This window comes from Rhinolophus hipposideros, assembly GCF_964194185.1.
Source record: "Rhinolophus hipposideros genome assembly, chromosome: 1".
Classification (NCBI taxonomy): Eukaryota; Metazoa; Chordata; class Mammalia; order Chiroptera; family Rhinolophidae; genus Rhinolophus; species Rhinolophus hipposideros.
In genome coordinates, this window is record NC_138047.1 from 107,688,482 (window position 1) to 107,701,662 (window position 13,181).

The following is a 13,181-nucleotide window of genomic DNA, read 5'->3' on the forward strand; positions in this document are numbered from 1 at the left end:
GCAGAGAATGGGAAAGGTAAGTCATGTTTTCCTTAGTAAGGATCTCACCAAAGGACACAAAATAGTTATTAGAAAGTAGGAAAATAAACATCGTAGGGCTTTAATCCTTAAATAAAATTTAAAAATTTAACATTAACATACTAAGCATGCAGTCCTCAGATTTTGAGAAAAGTCCCTCTTACTAGGGAAAAGACTTTCTGGTCATCGGTAACTAGATGAATGTAAGATTTAAACATTTCTATACATGGATGAATAGAACGGGGCCAAGTAACTGATTTTGTCAAATTCAGTTACTGGCAAAGTAAGGTGGTGAGAAGTGTTAAGGTGTGTCTGCTCATTTCACACCTCCAAGGAGAAGCCCGAAGCTGGTCACTTTTAGCAGCTGGAGAGCAGCGATAAAGGAACTCATGCGCTTGACCAGGGCAATTTTTCTTAGCAAGAAAAATGTTGGAACCCTTGCCTCCCTTCACTGAATGAAATGTGCTGGGCTAAGTATTCCCGGAGCCTGCCCGCTGCAGCGAGACGCAGGCCAGCAAGCCAGACAGCGGGATTCCCGCAGACCTTTTTTTATTCATTGAAAATACTCTGACATCAGCAGAGTTTGAGTGATGTAGCCTTATTCACGGTACTTGAGGGCCCAGTAGTGTCCCGCCGGCCTGTTCTGTGGGCATGTGGAACTATTATTAAACGTGTATTAAAACCACCCGTCTCCCGAATTAGAGTTCGGTAACGCAGCTGTACAGTTGGCTTAATTTTCTGCTTAGCCGCTGCTCACTAACGCTTTCCAGTAAGGTTTGGGAAAAAGTCAAAAGTATCCAGATGAGGAAAAGATGAGCCAGCCTTCTAAGATGTAGAGCCAGTGGTTACCCCCGACCCACCAGACCCCTTGGAGGCAGCTAAGCTTCCTTCACCACCCCCACCAGGGCAGGTCTCAGGGTGCGCCCGTGCAGCTTGTACCCCACTTTGTTAACCAGTGCCACCGTGCCTGGCTCTTTCCCCTCCACTGGCGTGTGGAACAGGGCCTCATGCTCGTAGGGGTCGAACTTGGCCCCCAGCGGGTCCAGCCTGAGTAAGCCGTGCTTCGTGAACACCTTCTGGATTTGGACCTCGGTCATCACGAGCCCCTCATACAGGTTCTTCAGGTGAGGGTTGCCCTCCGTAATCTCTTCTTTCGGAACACACTGTGTCGCCTTCTCCAAGATGTCTGCAACCTCTAGTAAGTCCTTGCAGAAGCTCTGAATGCCTAAGCGAAGTTAGAGAAGGGCATCATTTGCATCCTGTATCAACCGAGTGGACAACGCAAAACTGTAAGCCCTGTCAATCACTCATCCGTCCTCGATTTCAACGGCTTGGTTGGAACAAACATAAAAGAACCAAAAACCTTTCTGGGTTTAGACAACTAATTAGATATGAACATCTGCAGAACCATCTCACCAACAACGCTGCCCCCAACCGGGAGAAACGGCACATTCCAACAGCACCCCGTCCACGCGCGGAACAGCCCCTGCGCAGGGACAGGCAGCTGTGCGGGAGTGAGAGCACGGTGCCTGGGCCACAGCGGGCCATCACTTAGCCGCTGTGTGACCCGGCCAACCCCTGGGTCTCAGCATCCTCAGTTCTAACGGAACCACATCAGCACCTACCGCAGCGTAGTACTGAGGACCAAGGTGCAAACAGTAAGTACTCGGAAACGTCAGCAACTACCCGGCTGTGTGGGGTGGAAGTGGCAAGACACCCCCCAGCCTTCGCCCTAATCTAACAGATGTACCATTGGAAGTCACTCAAAATTCAAGGTAGTGTTTACATCGACAAAAACTGTGGTTTAAAAAAAATGCTTCCGATGCTGAACGGAAGTGAGGACTCACGAGAGCGTTCAAACTGGCATCTGGCCCCTGACGGTGAGCCTGAGGTCCTTCACCTCCAACACGAGGTCCCCAAGTCCTCAAACAATAGCCTCAGGTTTACTAAACCCTGTGAGGAGCCAGCAGCCTTGGCATGGTGCCCTTTCTAGCTTTGTGATGAGTGGCAAGTCATTTAAGCCTTGGATCTCCAGTGTAAACTGGGAAGGACAGTGACAAATGTCCAAAGGTGACAACGCAGGCAGTGTTTTGGATCAGTGGTGTCCATGTTATTGCTGGTACAGCTAAGGAAATGAACACCAGACAGGCTGACCTGCTGGAATCACCTGCAGGGTCACACCACGGTCTCCGTGTGGAAGAACCGGAAGTGCCCTCCTTAGAAGGAATCGCATTCACAATTCTAAATGCTACTCACAACTCCAGTTTTGCTCCTTAGACTTCTGCTGACCCATCTTAAAAACGGGCAGGAACGCAGCCCGCAGGTGCCCGCCCTGGCTGGTCTCGCTGTTTGATACCCACGTACACACCCGACTCCGGCCTCCCCTACCCTCTATTTTTCCAGATCAGTATCATGTTTCAAGTTACCATATAATTTTGCCTCTTCCACCAATTTTTGGGTCCTCTGCCGCAAGTTCTCAGTATCTGCCAAAGCTCGCTTATATTTTTCCTAAAAAAAAGAAGAAAAAGGAATTTACATGAGTAAAGTGTGGAACAAATTCATAGGAAAGCAAATCTGACATAACAAATTCTAAGTCAGAAAACAGACATCTACAGTGACGTCTGACAGTTTGGACTACAGACAGTGCAGGTTAACAGGCAGAAATAAGTTACACCCGCATCAGTTATTTCCAGCGAGTAGGGAATGAGATATGAAGGTGACATGTATATATGTAGCCCCCAGGGCCATTCTTAGAGTACAGCTATGGAAAGAACAAGAAAAAAGCACGTTCTTGTGCAGGGTTCTGACGGGCTCGTCGCCCCTCCAGAGGGACCCATCACTTCCCGGCAGAACCTCCAGCTCCCTGGTCAGGGCCGACCTGCCGTGCTGCCCACACCTTGAGGTTTGGAGAACCACACGGCTGGGTGGCCAGTTCAGGTCTCTATTCCGTCGAAGAGCTACCAGCTTTGGTCTGTTTACCGCTGCCCAGACATGGCTCAGTTCACACACTGATTGTGCAATGCTATCTGCGTTCTGGGACCTTCCCCATTTCTCCCCACGTTTCCCACAAGCATGCACATCTTGTGAGCCTGGGAGTTTCACGTGTGCTGTCTGACGCTGGGGGCCTCGACGCTCCATCTGCTCCATCTGTTCATCCTTGGAGAACTAGATCTGTGCTGCTTACGCGTTTTCACATGGAGTGAAAACCCACGTTACTAATTCTTCATAAAACAAGCGCGCCGCACACCCACGCCCGTGGCCCCAACCTAGTCCTGCCTAGGACCCGCTTAAACAGCCAACCAAGCAGCCTTCATTTGTAAGGACCATTCTAAGTCTCAATTCAACATAAGCTATGTGCCACGTAAAGCTGATTCTCATGACAGAACCAGGGCCGCACAACACAGGATTTGGGTGCTAGTCCCTTCTTTAGCAGTAACTTGCTACAGGACCCAACTCGTCCTTGGACAGACGGCTGAACTCGCCTGGCTTCGGAGGCTGGCCGACATCCTCTGAAGAACTCACCTGGAGTCAGCAGACTACGGGTCCTTCCCCACCAGAGCCCGGGCGGCCTTACCATAGTCTCCTTCAGCTGCTCTTCTAACTTGACCTTGTCTTCCATGAGTATCTTCTCTGCAGCGGGAGCGTCTGTCTTCGGTTCACTCTGACCTGTGTCCTCTTCCAAGTTCTGGCCAGAGTTCTTCTGTTTGGTAGCCGTGCACAGCAGCCGAGGAGAGGGCCTAAAGAAAAGTGCACATGCTAGGAATTAACTTGGTTTGTTTGTTAAAGTCAGAGGCACGAGTTCTGAAATTTGAGACGATGTACAGAAGCTATTTATTGACTAAAAATCTGCATACGTGCCTAAACTAGTCCATCAGTGTGCTAGGGTTGAGGTACCCACCTCCCCCTCCTCTCTGCAACCTCAGCACCTCCTGAGTTAGGGTCCTCGAGACCCACCCACCTCACTCCCCCCACCACCACCCCCGCACACGGAGGGAGCGCTGTTCCTGGCAGTGAGGCCCAGTGCTGGTGCCGACTACAAAGACCGACAGGGTAGGGCTCCCGCCCACAGGGTACTGACCACCATGCATAAAGGTACCCACCAAAGTACCATGTGGGTTGGAGTGATAGGAGAGGAGCCATGTGCTTTGGGAGGCTCGGAGCAGGAGAAGATGTCTAGCTTTGGGGAAACAAAGACCATGGAAGGCTTTGTGCAGGGGGGCTCTGAAGGACAGGTAAGTTACACATAAGGAGTCAGCAGACGACACAATCACTTCAGGAAGAGAGAGAAAACCACTTGGACAAAGGCATGGAGATAGGGAAGCGTGGGCTTTGTACAGGGAAAGACAAAGAGCTCTCCAGCTAAGCCAGGAAGTGACTTAAGATATTATCCAATCTGATCCCCATATGAAAAAGGGTAAGTGGTAAGTCCAAGGTCACAAAGCTATTAATAAATGATAGAACAGCCTTAAAATACACAAAATAGCCAGATTTCTTCACCAGGACCAGTGGAGCGCTTCTTACATCATGCCACAGTCCAATCTGAACGTTTAACTAATTCATTTGGTTTTCTCCCCAGATTAGGGAAAACTGCCTCAGTGAACAGGAAAGCCATCAGGACAGAATAAATGTGCAAGGTTGTTTGCAGCAACACTGTAGCATAGTGCTCAGCTGGAAACAGAAGACATGGAGTGAACTGTTGCTTCCACAATCTGAACACTGCAGCAAGCAATGCAATTGACAGACACACACAGAATGTGAGCCCACTTGTGTAAAGACCAGAAATCCTGTGTATGTATATGCGGTCTTGGGCCTGTAGGAGAGGCACAGAATTCCTTAGTCTGGTGATGGGGAGAGAGCGATAATCTTACATTGGATTTTTAGTTTTCTGATTGCAAAAAGCTGATCATCTGAAAACTGGGTGTGCTGTTGTGAAGGCTGTGTTATTTTCTAGTTGTTCTGACCCCTGGGGGTGAGTCACAGCTGTTGTGCAGGTCCCTCTAAAGGCCATGACTACAATTCAACCTTCTTGATCTCCCCATTTGAGCCTCTTTCCACAAAACCAGTTCTCGGAGACAGAAGGTAATGCCGACTGCTTATCTCTTTTCTGCAACTAACTCCAGCTACAAAGCCACAAATTACTTGGGCAAAACCCCTTTTTACTCGGGTATTCCGGGTGGGTGACTGCTCTCGTTGCCGTGTTCTGTTTGACGTGACTTAGCAGGCTAGAATCCCACTTGAACCCCCTTTCGCTCTGCGATGTCCGCCTGGCCCGCCTGGGCTCCGTGCAGGCGAGTGAGCTCCGGGGGGACAAGGCGAGGCCTGCGCTGCCCGCCTTCCACCCCACGTCTGCCCGAAGCAGCTCCTCTAATAAGTAACCTGGTTCTGGGCAGCTCCCGCAACACAAGACACCAAGCTCTTGCCAAAACAGCGGACGAGGTAGAACTTGCAAAACGCACAAGCCACAGGGTACAAAGAAAAGAAAGAGGAAAAAGCCAAGGCGAGGGCAGTGACTCTCGTGACTCTGTGGAGTCACTGAACGTGTCCAGATAAATTCCTCTCCCCGCGGAGGCACTTCTGACCTCAGACTCCGGAAAAGGCGAAGGTGGAGAAGCAATCGGGCCGAGTGGAAAAGCCCGCGGAGCGCACAGGGGGCCTCGCTTCCCCCAAACGCTCGCGCGGCGCCCAGGGGATCCAGTATGCGCGGCCGGGCACACGCGCCTGCTGTGCGAGGCTGGCCCGGGGCGCCGCGCGTGGGGGCTGGGTACGGGCCCGGGACACGCGGGGGTCAGCGCAGGCCCTGGGCGCTCGGGGCACCGCGCTTTCCATGCCAGGCCCGCCAGGAGGGCAGTGCCAGGAAGCCCAGCCGCCGGGCATGCCCCCGTCGGGTGTCCGCGGCCCACGCCGTCCCGCTCCCGGGCCAGAGCCGGACGGGGCGGCACTGAGGACCGCTCCCCTCTTCAGCCCAGCGCAGCCGGGATCCCCTTACCTAAGAGACAACGCCAAAGCAGGGAGGCTTCGCCGCGCCAGCCTCACACACCGACCCGCCATGACTGCCACCCGCGTCGACCCTGTGCACGTACTGGGCATGCGCAAAGGTCGCTAGCCCGGCCCCTCAAGGGCTAGGCAACTCGCGCAGACTCTGTGCCTGCGTCCCGCCCAACTACTTCCTCACAACCAATCCTCGACCGACTTTCCTCTGATGGACGGACGGTAATCACCAATAATGTGGGTTATGGGGGGTGGGCGGGGTCTGAAGCTGTCCGGAGCCCCAGAAGGTGAAGAGGTGAAAGTTGAACGGAACAGTGGGAGGAGACCCTCGCGGGGGGCGTGGTCAAGGGAAAAACCAATGGGGAGGACGTGTGGGGGTGGGGCGGGCGCCGGAAGTGCGCCAGATCCCGGCGCCGCGACTCAGCTGCGGCGTTTCCGTTCTAAGTGCCTGTTTCGCGTTCCGTGCGGCGCTTTGCTCTCGTGGTCAGCGTGAGGCCCGGCGGTCGTCTGCCCTGTTCTCCTTCCGGCCCCAGGTCCGGGCGCGCTGCCGGGCTCAGAGCGCTCGGTGCTCGGTAAGTGCGAACAGCTTCAGGGCAGAAGCGCACGGACGCGCCCCTGCAGGCACGTTAGGCACCGGGGCTGAAAACCGGTTTGGGCGGCGCCTCCCTCACGTCGCTTCTTGGTCTGGGTGAGGACCGGGGAGAGGAGCAGGGCGCGCTGGTCGGCGGGCTCCGTCGCCATCCGCGAGTGGTAGCGACAGAAGGAAAGCCCGGGAAGCACGGGGACCGTGTTAGCGGTGTGGCTGTTGGGCGCGTGGCCGGAGGTCTTTGCACTTTTGTGACTTTTGTGTCGCCCTGAGTTTTCTCAGACACACACAGAAGCTGGCAGGGAGCAGCCCTCGGAGAGCTTCGGGGACACAGCGACGGCTCGTCGGTCGGACGCCGGCCTTCGTCCGACGGAGGGCGGGGAGGGTGCGTCCCCGGGGCCCGGGGCGGCGGCCGCGCCTGTGCTCCGCGCGGGGCTGCCTCCTGCTCGGTGCGGGAGGCCAAGCCCCGTTAGGCCGTTCGTTCCCGTGAAGCCTTCGTGACGCGGCGTGGTGGCGGGCCGTCGGGGGGACGCGTGCAGCCTGTGTGCGCCCGGCAGGACCAACTCGAGACGCTTGGACCGGGGGCCTTCATGGAGGCGGCGGGGACACCCGCGTGTTACGGGCGCTTCGCTCGGGGAGGCGAGCCCGCGGGTTAGGTTGCCGCCCCCCCCCAGGAGCCGCCGGTGCCCGTATTCACGCCACGTCGCCACGTCGCCAGGGGCCTGGGACTCGCTTTGTGAACCTCCCGTTAAAAAGTGATGGGCGTGGGAGACGCCGCGGCGGCAAGATGCTGGTGACACTTTACGGCGGATGAAGAAGGCCGCGCAAGGGACGGCGTTTCCTTTTGTTTGGAGTTTTCCGTAATAAAGTTGAAAACAATGTGTCACGTTTCTCTGGCTGTGAACACGCACGACTCACTGACTTGCTCTCGGCCCGCATCTGTCACCTGTAAACGCGGGATCGTGTCCTTCATCGTGAGGTTAAAGGAAACAAACTCATTTCCTGACCCTTCTTGGGGCGCACAGGAGTCAGGGGGGCCCCCTGGCGCGAGGAGCTCCCGCTGCCGCCCGGGGGTCCGCAGGGACCTCAGCCGCGTGTCCCGAGCCACGCGGGCGCGGAGCCACACGGGCGCGGGCCGCGGTGGCCGCGCTGGTGCCCGGAGCCGTGCTCAGCGCAGGGCGGCCGCCGAGCCCGCCGGGGTCCCGGGTCCTCCACGCAGCTGCTCGCGCTGCCACCTCGCGGCCACACTGGGAACTGCTCCAGAGGGAGCTGCGGCTGGGTGTCCAGAGGCCACATTGTCCCCCTAGGCCCATCCCCCGACGTCTGGAGCCTCATCACCTCAGTGCGCGTCATCCCCACGTGGAGACGAAGCGGCCTGCGGGGGAGTCCCCCACACGTGGATCCATACACGATTCCAGACCTGTCCGCCCGCGGAACGCCCTTACAGCAAAGGGCGTGGCGTGGCCTGGGCAGGGGTGCACGAACAGCAAGCTAGGTGGCATGTGGTGGCCCCAATGAGGATGGGGGTGGCGTTTAAAAAGAAAACGTCCTCGGGAGGGAGACACTTGTGCAGATGGCTGCACAGCCTGTCGGCCGTGTGTGGTGCTCTCCAGCCGAGCGAGCGCTGGCGGGTGCCAGGGGCTGTGCAGCTGGCCCCTGGGGAGCAGCCCACAGCGCAGTGAGGAGGGGACCGGCCAGCTTAGGCGGCTTGCTCAAGGTCACGCAGGCGGAGAAGGAGCGTTTCCATGCTTTCCCGAGTGTTCCCAGCTTCCACGTGGCCGTCAGGGCTGCAGCCAGAAGCCACGTGCGCCCACCCACGTGCGCCTGGAGTGGGGCTGATGCCACAGGCTGCATTTTATTATGATCCCTCAGCAAAGGCGTGGATTTTGATCCTTTTATCCGACTCTGGCATAAGTGAAAAGCCAAACGTGGGCATGGGGTGTGGTAGGCCGCGGTGTAAAGGTGCCCACCCTCTGCTTATTCGGTCAGACTCCTCCGATGGGCTTTGCAGATGCAGTGGAAGTCCCACACCACTTGACCTTAATGGAGGTTATCTGGGAGGCCTGACCTTGGTGAGCCCTTTAAACGCAGAGCGTTTCCTCCGGCAAGCCAAGTCAGAGAGCTTCAAAGCACACAAAAGACTCAGGTCACCACCGCTGGTTTGCCAGTGAGGGACCATGTGAGAAGGCCCATGGGCGGCCTCTGGGAGCAGGGAATGGCTGACCGCCAGCAAGGAGTCGAGGACCTCTGACCTGCCGTCGCCAGGAGCTGGACTCCACCAGCAACCTGATGAGCCCCAGGAAAGAGCCCAGCGCACTGGCACCCCGCTTCTGTGAGGCCCCAGGGGAGAACCCAGCTGGGGCCCGCAGCCACATCGTAGTCCCGTGAGGTGGGCGTTGCTTGTATTCTCTCCATTGTATTTGATCATTATTTTGGATCTCAGAGCACTACCTCACTGCTGTTCCTGTTGTCATGTCTCATGCTTCACTCACTTGTTGGTTTCAGTGCTACAGGTGACATCCCTGAACCTGCCACCCTGAGGAAACCAAGGTTCCCAGGTGGACAGACCTCCCTGGAAGAAGGACCTGACAACCCGGCAGCCAATTTCCCCACCACTCCGCGCTCTATAGATGCAGGCTCCAAACTGAAAGGGACATTCTTGGTAAGAAAACGCCACCAGAAGGGACGGCAGATGTTCACGTTGAAATACCTGCACAAAGAGCCAGTTTCCTGTGTTCACTCAGCCCTCTCCCCGAGAGCCTTGGAAGGACAGCTGTGGACGCCAGGTGTGGCCCAGGCGCCTGCCCTGGGCACAATCAAGTCCTCCCACAGCGGTGGCGTGAGGGTGGCCTTGGGTCACCTGCAGGATGGGGAAGGAGGGAGGAGGCAGCCAAGTCCTCTCAGCCTGAGGAGAGCCTCTTCAAAAGCCTGTGGACATGAGAGAGAATTGGACTCTCAGGCTGTTTCAGTTTTTCATCAAAAGCGCACTGTGGTTCAAAGGCTCCTGTGAGGAGCTCGAATTGGTCATTAGCCAGAGAGTCAGAGCTCAGAGAAGCAGTGTGTGTGAGCATGGGCTCCACGCCTGGCCACACTCCCCTTCCCGATGCTCCAGCTGGCTCAGGCGCAGAGGGTCCCCTGTGAAAAGGTACTTGGGCAACCCGGGGCGGCTGCTGGAGGCCCCTGGGGCCATCTCCGTCCACGGCTCCCTGGGTTGCATTCCTCTAGCATGAGGAGCTCTCTGCCTGCCCAGGGCTGGTGGCCCTGGCCGGGCACTGTCGCACTCGGAGGACGTCTCAGTCCCTGGGGAGACCAGAAAACAGACAGACAGTGGACACCCAGCCAGGAAGGTTTTACACACCATCCACGCTCTGGGCTCTGGCCGAGGCCTACAGAGAAAGAGCTAGAAGAATGCAGCCTGCGAGGTCGCCCAAGGGTCAGGAGGTTGACTGGTCCAGCAGCAGCAATTAAGTTGTTAACCAGGAAAATGTCTGCAGTCCTCCCCCACCCTCAGGCCTGTTTTGTCCCCATGGCTGTGAGGGTGACTCCGGTCCAAGAGGGGCTGCAGCCTGCCTCTCTCTGCCCCCTCTGCCTGTTTCTTATTAAAGCTATAAGAGATGCGTAACAAAAACACCTTGAGAATTTCCAGGGCCTGCGTGGAGCTGCCAAGGAACCGCAGATGCTGGAAAACACACGGTTGGAATGATCCCTCGGCCCAGCCAAGGGGTTCTGAAGGAGCGTCATCCTCTCCCTCCCTCCCTCCCTCCCTCCCTCCCTCCCTCCCTCCCTCCCTCCCTCCCGACACCCCTCCAGAGGCAGAACCCTGCCCCCAGGAAGGACCATGGTGGGCACGGGGCCATTCTCAGTGCGGTACGTGCATGCAGAGCTGGCTGGCTTTTCCCTGAGGCGGCTGGGGGAAAGAATGTGGACACCAGAGGAGACTCATCTTTTCCAGACCCTGGGCCAACATGTGTGCTGTCCCCCAAGGTCTGACGGCCGGGGCAGAAACTGCGCTACGGGGCTGGGAAGTGAGGGGAGGCGGGCAGAGGCCCACAGGCCGTCCGAGAGTCCTGGGTGGAGAACCCTGGCCAACTCGTGCAGGCAGGAGCCCTGGGCTGCAGCCGTTGTCCCTGCTGGTCCTTTATAGCCGGACGGGGTCGTCTTCCACCCTCCCTCCTTCCTCCAGCACATAGTAGGTGGCTAAGAGCATGTGCTCTGGAGTGGGACGGCTCTCAAGCCAATCCTAGTCTGTCACACCCTGAGCCTTACGTCCTTAGCTCCAGACGGTGTCATAGTTCCCAGCTCGGCTAAGTTATGCTGCCATGACTAAGGGCTGCCACCCCAGGCAGAGGCTTGAGACAAAGGCTTATTTGCTCAAATCCCATGCCCCTCACAGGCTACCGAGGGCCCTGCAACAAGTCTTTCTCATCCTTTGAGAGGGCACGCTCCCCAAAAGCCGGCCTTGACAGAAAGCTTTGTACGCAAGCAGTTTATCTGGGAGATGAGCCCAGGAAGTGCCAGTGGCTAAATGGAGGAGTGAGAGGGAGGGGAGGAAGCTAGTGGAGCACGACCAGGGCTGCCTGGAGATGGTATAGAGCCAGCCGCCAGAGCCAGGGGGCCACAGCCAGGGGCAGGAAGCTGGGGTTGTCCATCCCTGGCTGGGGCTGACTCCAGAGGTGACAACGCCCCGCACGTCTGCGTGCTCTGCACAGAAACACAGGCCACGTGCCCAAAGACAGTTGGGGGCTTAGGGAAGGAAGGCGGGGCTGCCTCGCTCTGGACCCAGGCGCGTGGGGAGCCTGCTCCCAGGAACGCTGCCAAGGTCTCACAGATGAGGATGAGAAGCGCTGCACTGGGTGTGAAGCTTCCGCCTGGAAGAGCCCCACGCTGCTGTCTGTCATTGGCCGAGGCCAGGGGACAAGCCCCTGAGTTCTCCAAGGTAAGAAGCACTCCTCGCATGGGACGAGGGGCAAGGAGAAAGCAAGTAGCTTACTGTCTGGTGCCAAGTGAATGCAGGTTTCTTTTTTTGCATTAATTAAGCAAACATTTCTGAGCCCCTTTGTGGGACCGGGCGTGGAGCCAGTCCCTGCTCTGAGCTGGGGGGACAGCCTGTCTGCGGGTCTCTGCAGTGGTGGACAAGCTGTCTCTGAGTTCTGTACTCTGGAACCCACAGGAGGAAGTCCCAGGAATCCTCCCAGAGGAGGGATGTGGGGGGGCTTTGACGGGTGGCTAGGAGCTCTCCCAGGGGAGAAGAGCATCTAATAAAGAAGCCAGCTTTGCTTGTGGGGTAAAATGCTGTTGTAACAGCTCACGGATGTCTAGAACGCCTAGAACATTGCACTTTACAACAGTATTTCACATATAAAATTGCATTTAAATGTTGACACAGTGCTTTGTGGTAAATACTATTATCCCCATTTTAGGGGTAAAACTGACACTCAGGCGAAGTCCATTTCCCAGGGTGACACAGTTGATGGGGATCTAGGATTTGAACGTGGGTCTCAACGGCATGCGTCTCCTAGAGGGGTGTCTGCCTCAGTAACTGTGTGACTTTGAACAGTGGCCTTGTCCCTCTGAGGCTCAGTTTTTCATCTATCAGTGGGAACAGACGTCGTGCCGGGCCGGGCCCATGTCTCAGAGGGACGAGAGGAGCCCTCTGCTGTCACCCTCAGAGCAGCCAAAATGCCACAGACGGGGGCTCATCACACGGTGCTTTGCTTGCAGTTCCGGACAGCAGGAGTCCAAGACCAGGGAGCCAGCGCTCAGGTGGCGGTGGGGTTCTCCTGCGTGAGGGTGGCTGCCTTGCTGTGGCCCCTCTCCCTTTTAGAAGGGCACCAGTCCGCTCATGGCCTCACCCAATCCTCGCCGCCGCCTCCCAGAGGCCTCCACGTGCCAGCCCCCTGGGGTTAGGGCTTCAAGGATGGGGGTGCGCACATTCAGCCCACAGCAGCCCCCTGGCTTTCGGGGCTCAGTGTGCATGCCAGGCCCCTGAGTGAGTGCCGTGCCCTGCCTTGTAGCTCTTGTTGGCTCACCCGAGTCAGGTGCTGGTGGGAAGCGCTGGGAGACCTTTCCGGTACTGGTGAAGATGGGGCGTAGAAAGTTGCAGCCAGAGCCTGCTGAGGGACGCGGAGAACTGTGCAGTGCAGTCAGTTTTATGGTCACCAAGAAGCCTCCGGAGTGGCCCGGCCTCACGGCCACGGTCCTGGTGGTCTGGGATGCTCCTTCTGCCTTGGTCTCTCACGTCTAACCCACCTTGCACGCCGAAGCCAGTCATCTTTCTAAAAGGTAGACGTGACCTTGGCAATCACCTGCCCAAGCCTGTCATGCCCCCACCCATTGCTTTTAGGATGAGATATCTCTGCTCAGCCTGAGTTACAGGGTGCTGCCTGGGCTGGCCTCGTTTTCCTCCTGGAGCTCACATCTTCCCTGCCTCACTCCCTAAACGCCAGGCGCGTGGCAAGGCTTTTGGCTCTGGACCCTGCTCTGCTCTGGGCTCAGTCTGAAAACTCGGTCCCCCTTGCATGGCCCCCCCCCATGTCAGGGCCCACTGCTGTCTCTGCATTGGCTCTTGGGGGTCCTGCATGCCCAGGAA

The 13,181-nt window shown here is 57.0% G+C and overlaps 1 protein-coding gene and 1 long non-coding RNA gene across 2 annotated transcripts in view; one reads left to right on the forward strand and one right to left on the reverse strand.

Moving 5' to 3' along the window:
• Nucleotides 1-76: 76 nt before the first annotated feature.
• On the reverse strand, nt 77-6,132 carry GRPEL1 (GrpE like 1, mitochondrial). Its single transcript, XM_081052978.1, has 4 exons — nt 6,005-6,132; nt 3,593-3,755; nt 2,445-2,526; nt 77-1,243 (listed from the first exon to the last, which is right to left on the reverse strand). The coding sequence occupies exons 1-4, from the start codon at nt 6,103-6,105 to the stop codon at nt 897-899; spliced, it is 693 nt and encodes a 230-aa protein (XP_080909104.1). The 5' UTR covers nt 6,106-6,132; the 3' UTR covers nt 77-896.
• A 288-nt stretch (nt 6,133-6,420) lies between these two features.
• The window catches only part of LOC308500342, a 41,653-nt gene continuing 34,892 nt past the window's right edge, over nt 6,421-13,181 (forward strand). The window contains exon 1 of the long non-coding RNA XR_013993714.1: nt 6,421-6,578. This is a non-coding gene — a long non-coding RNA (uncharacterized lncRNA). The remainder of the gene's footprint in view (nt 6,579-13,181) is intronic.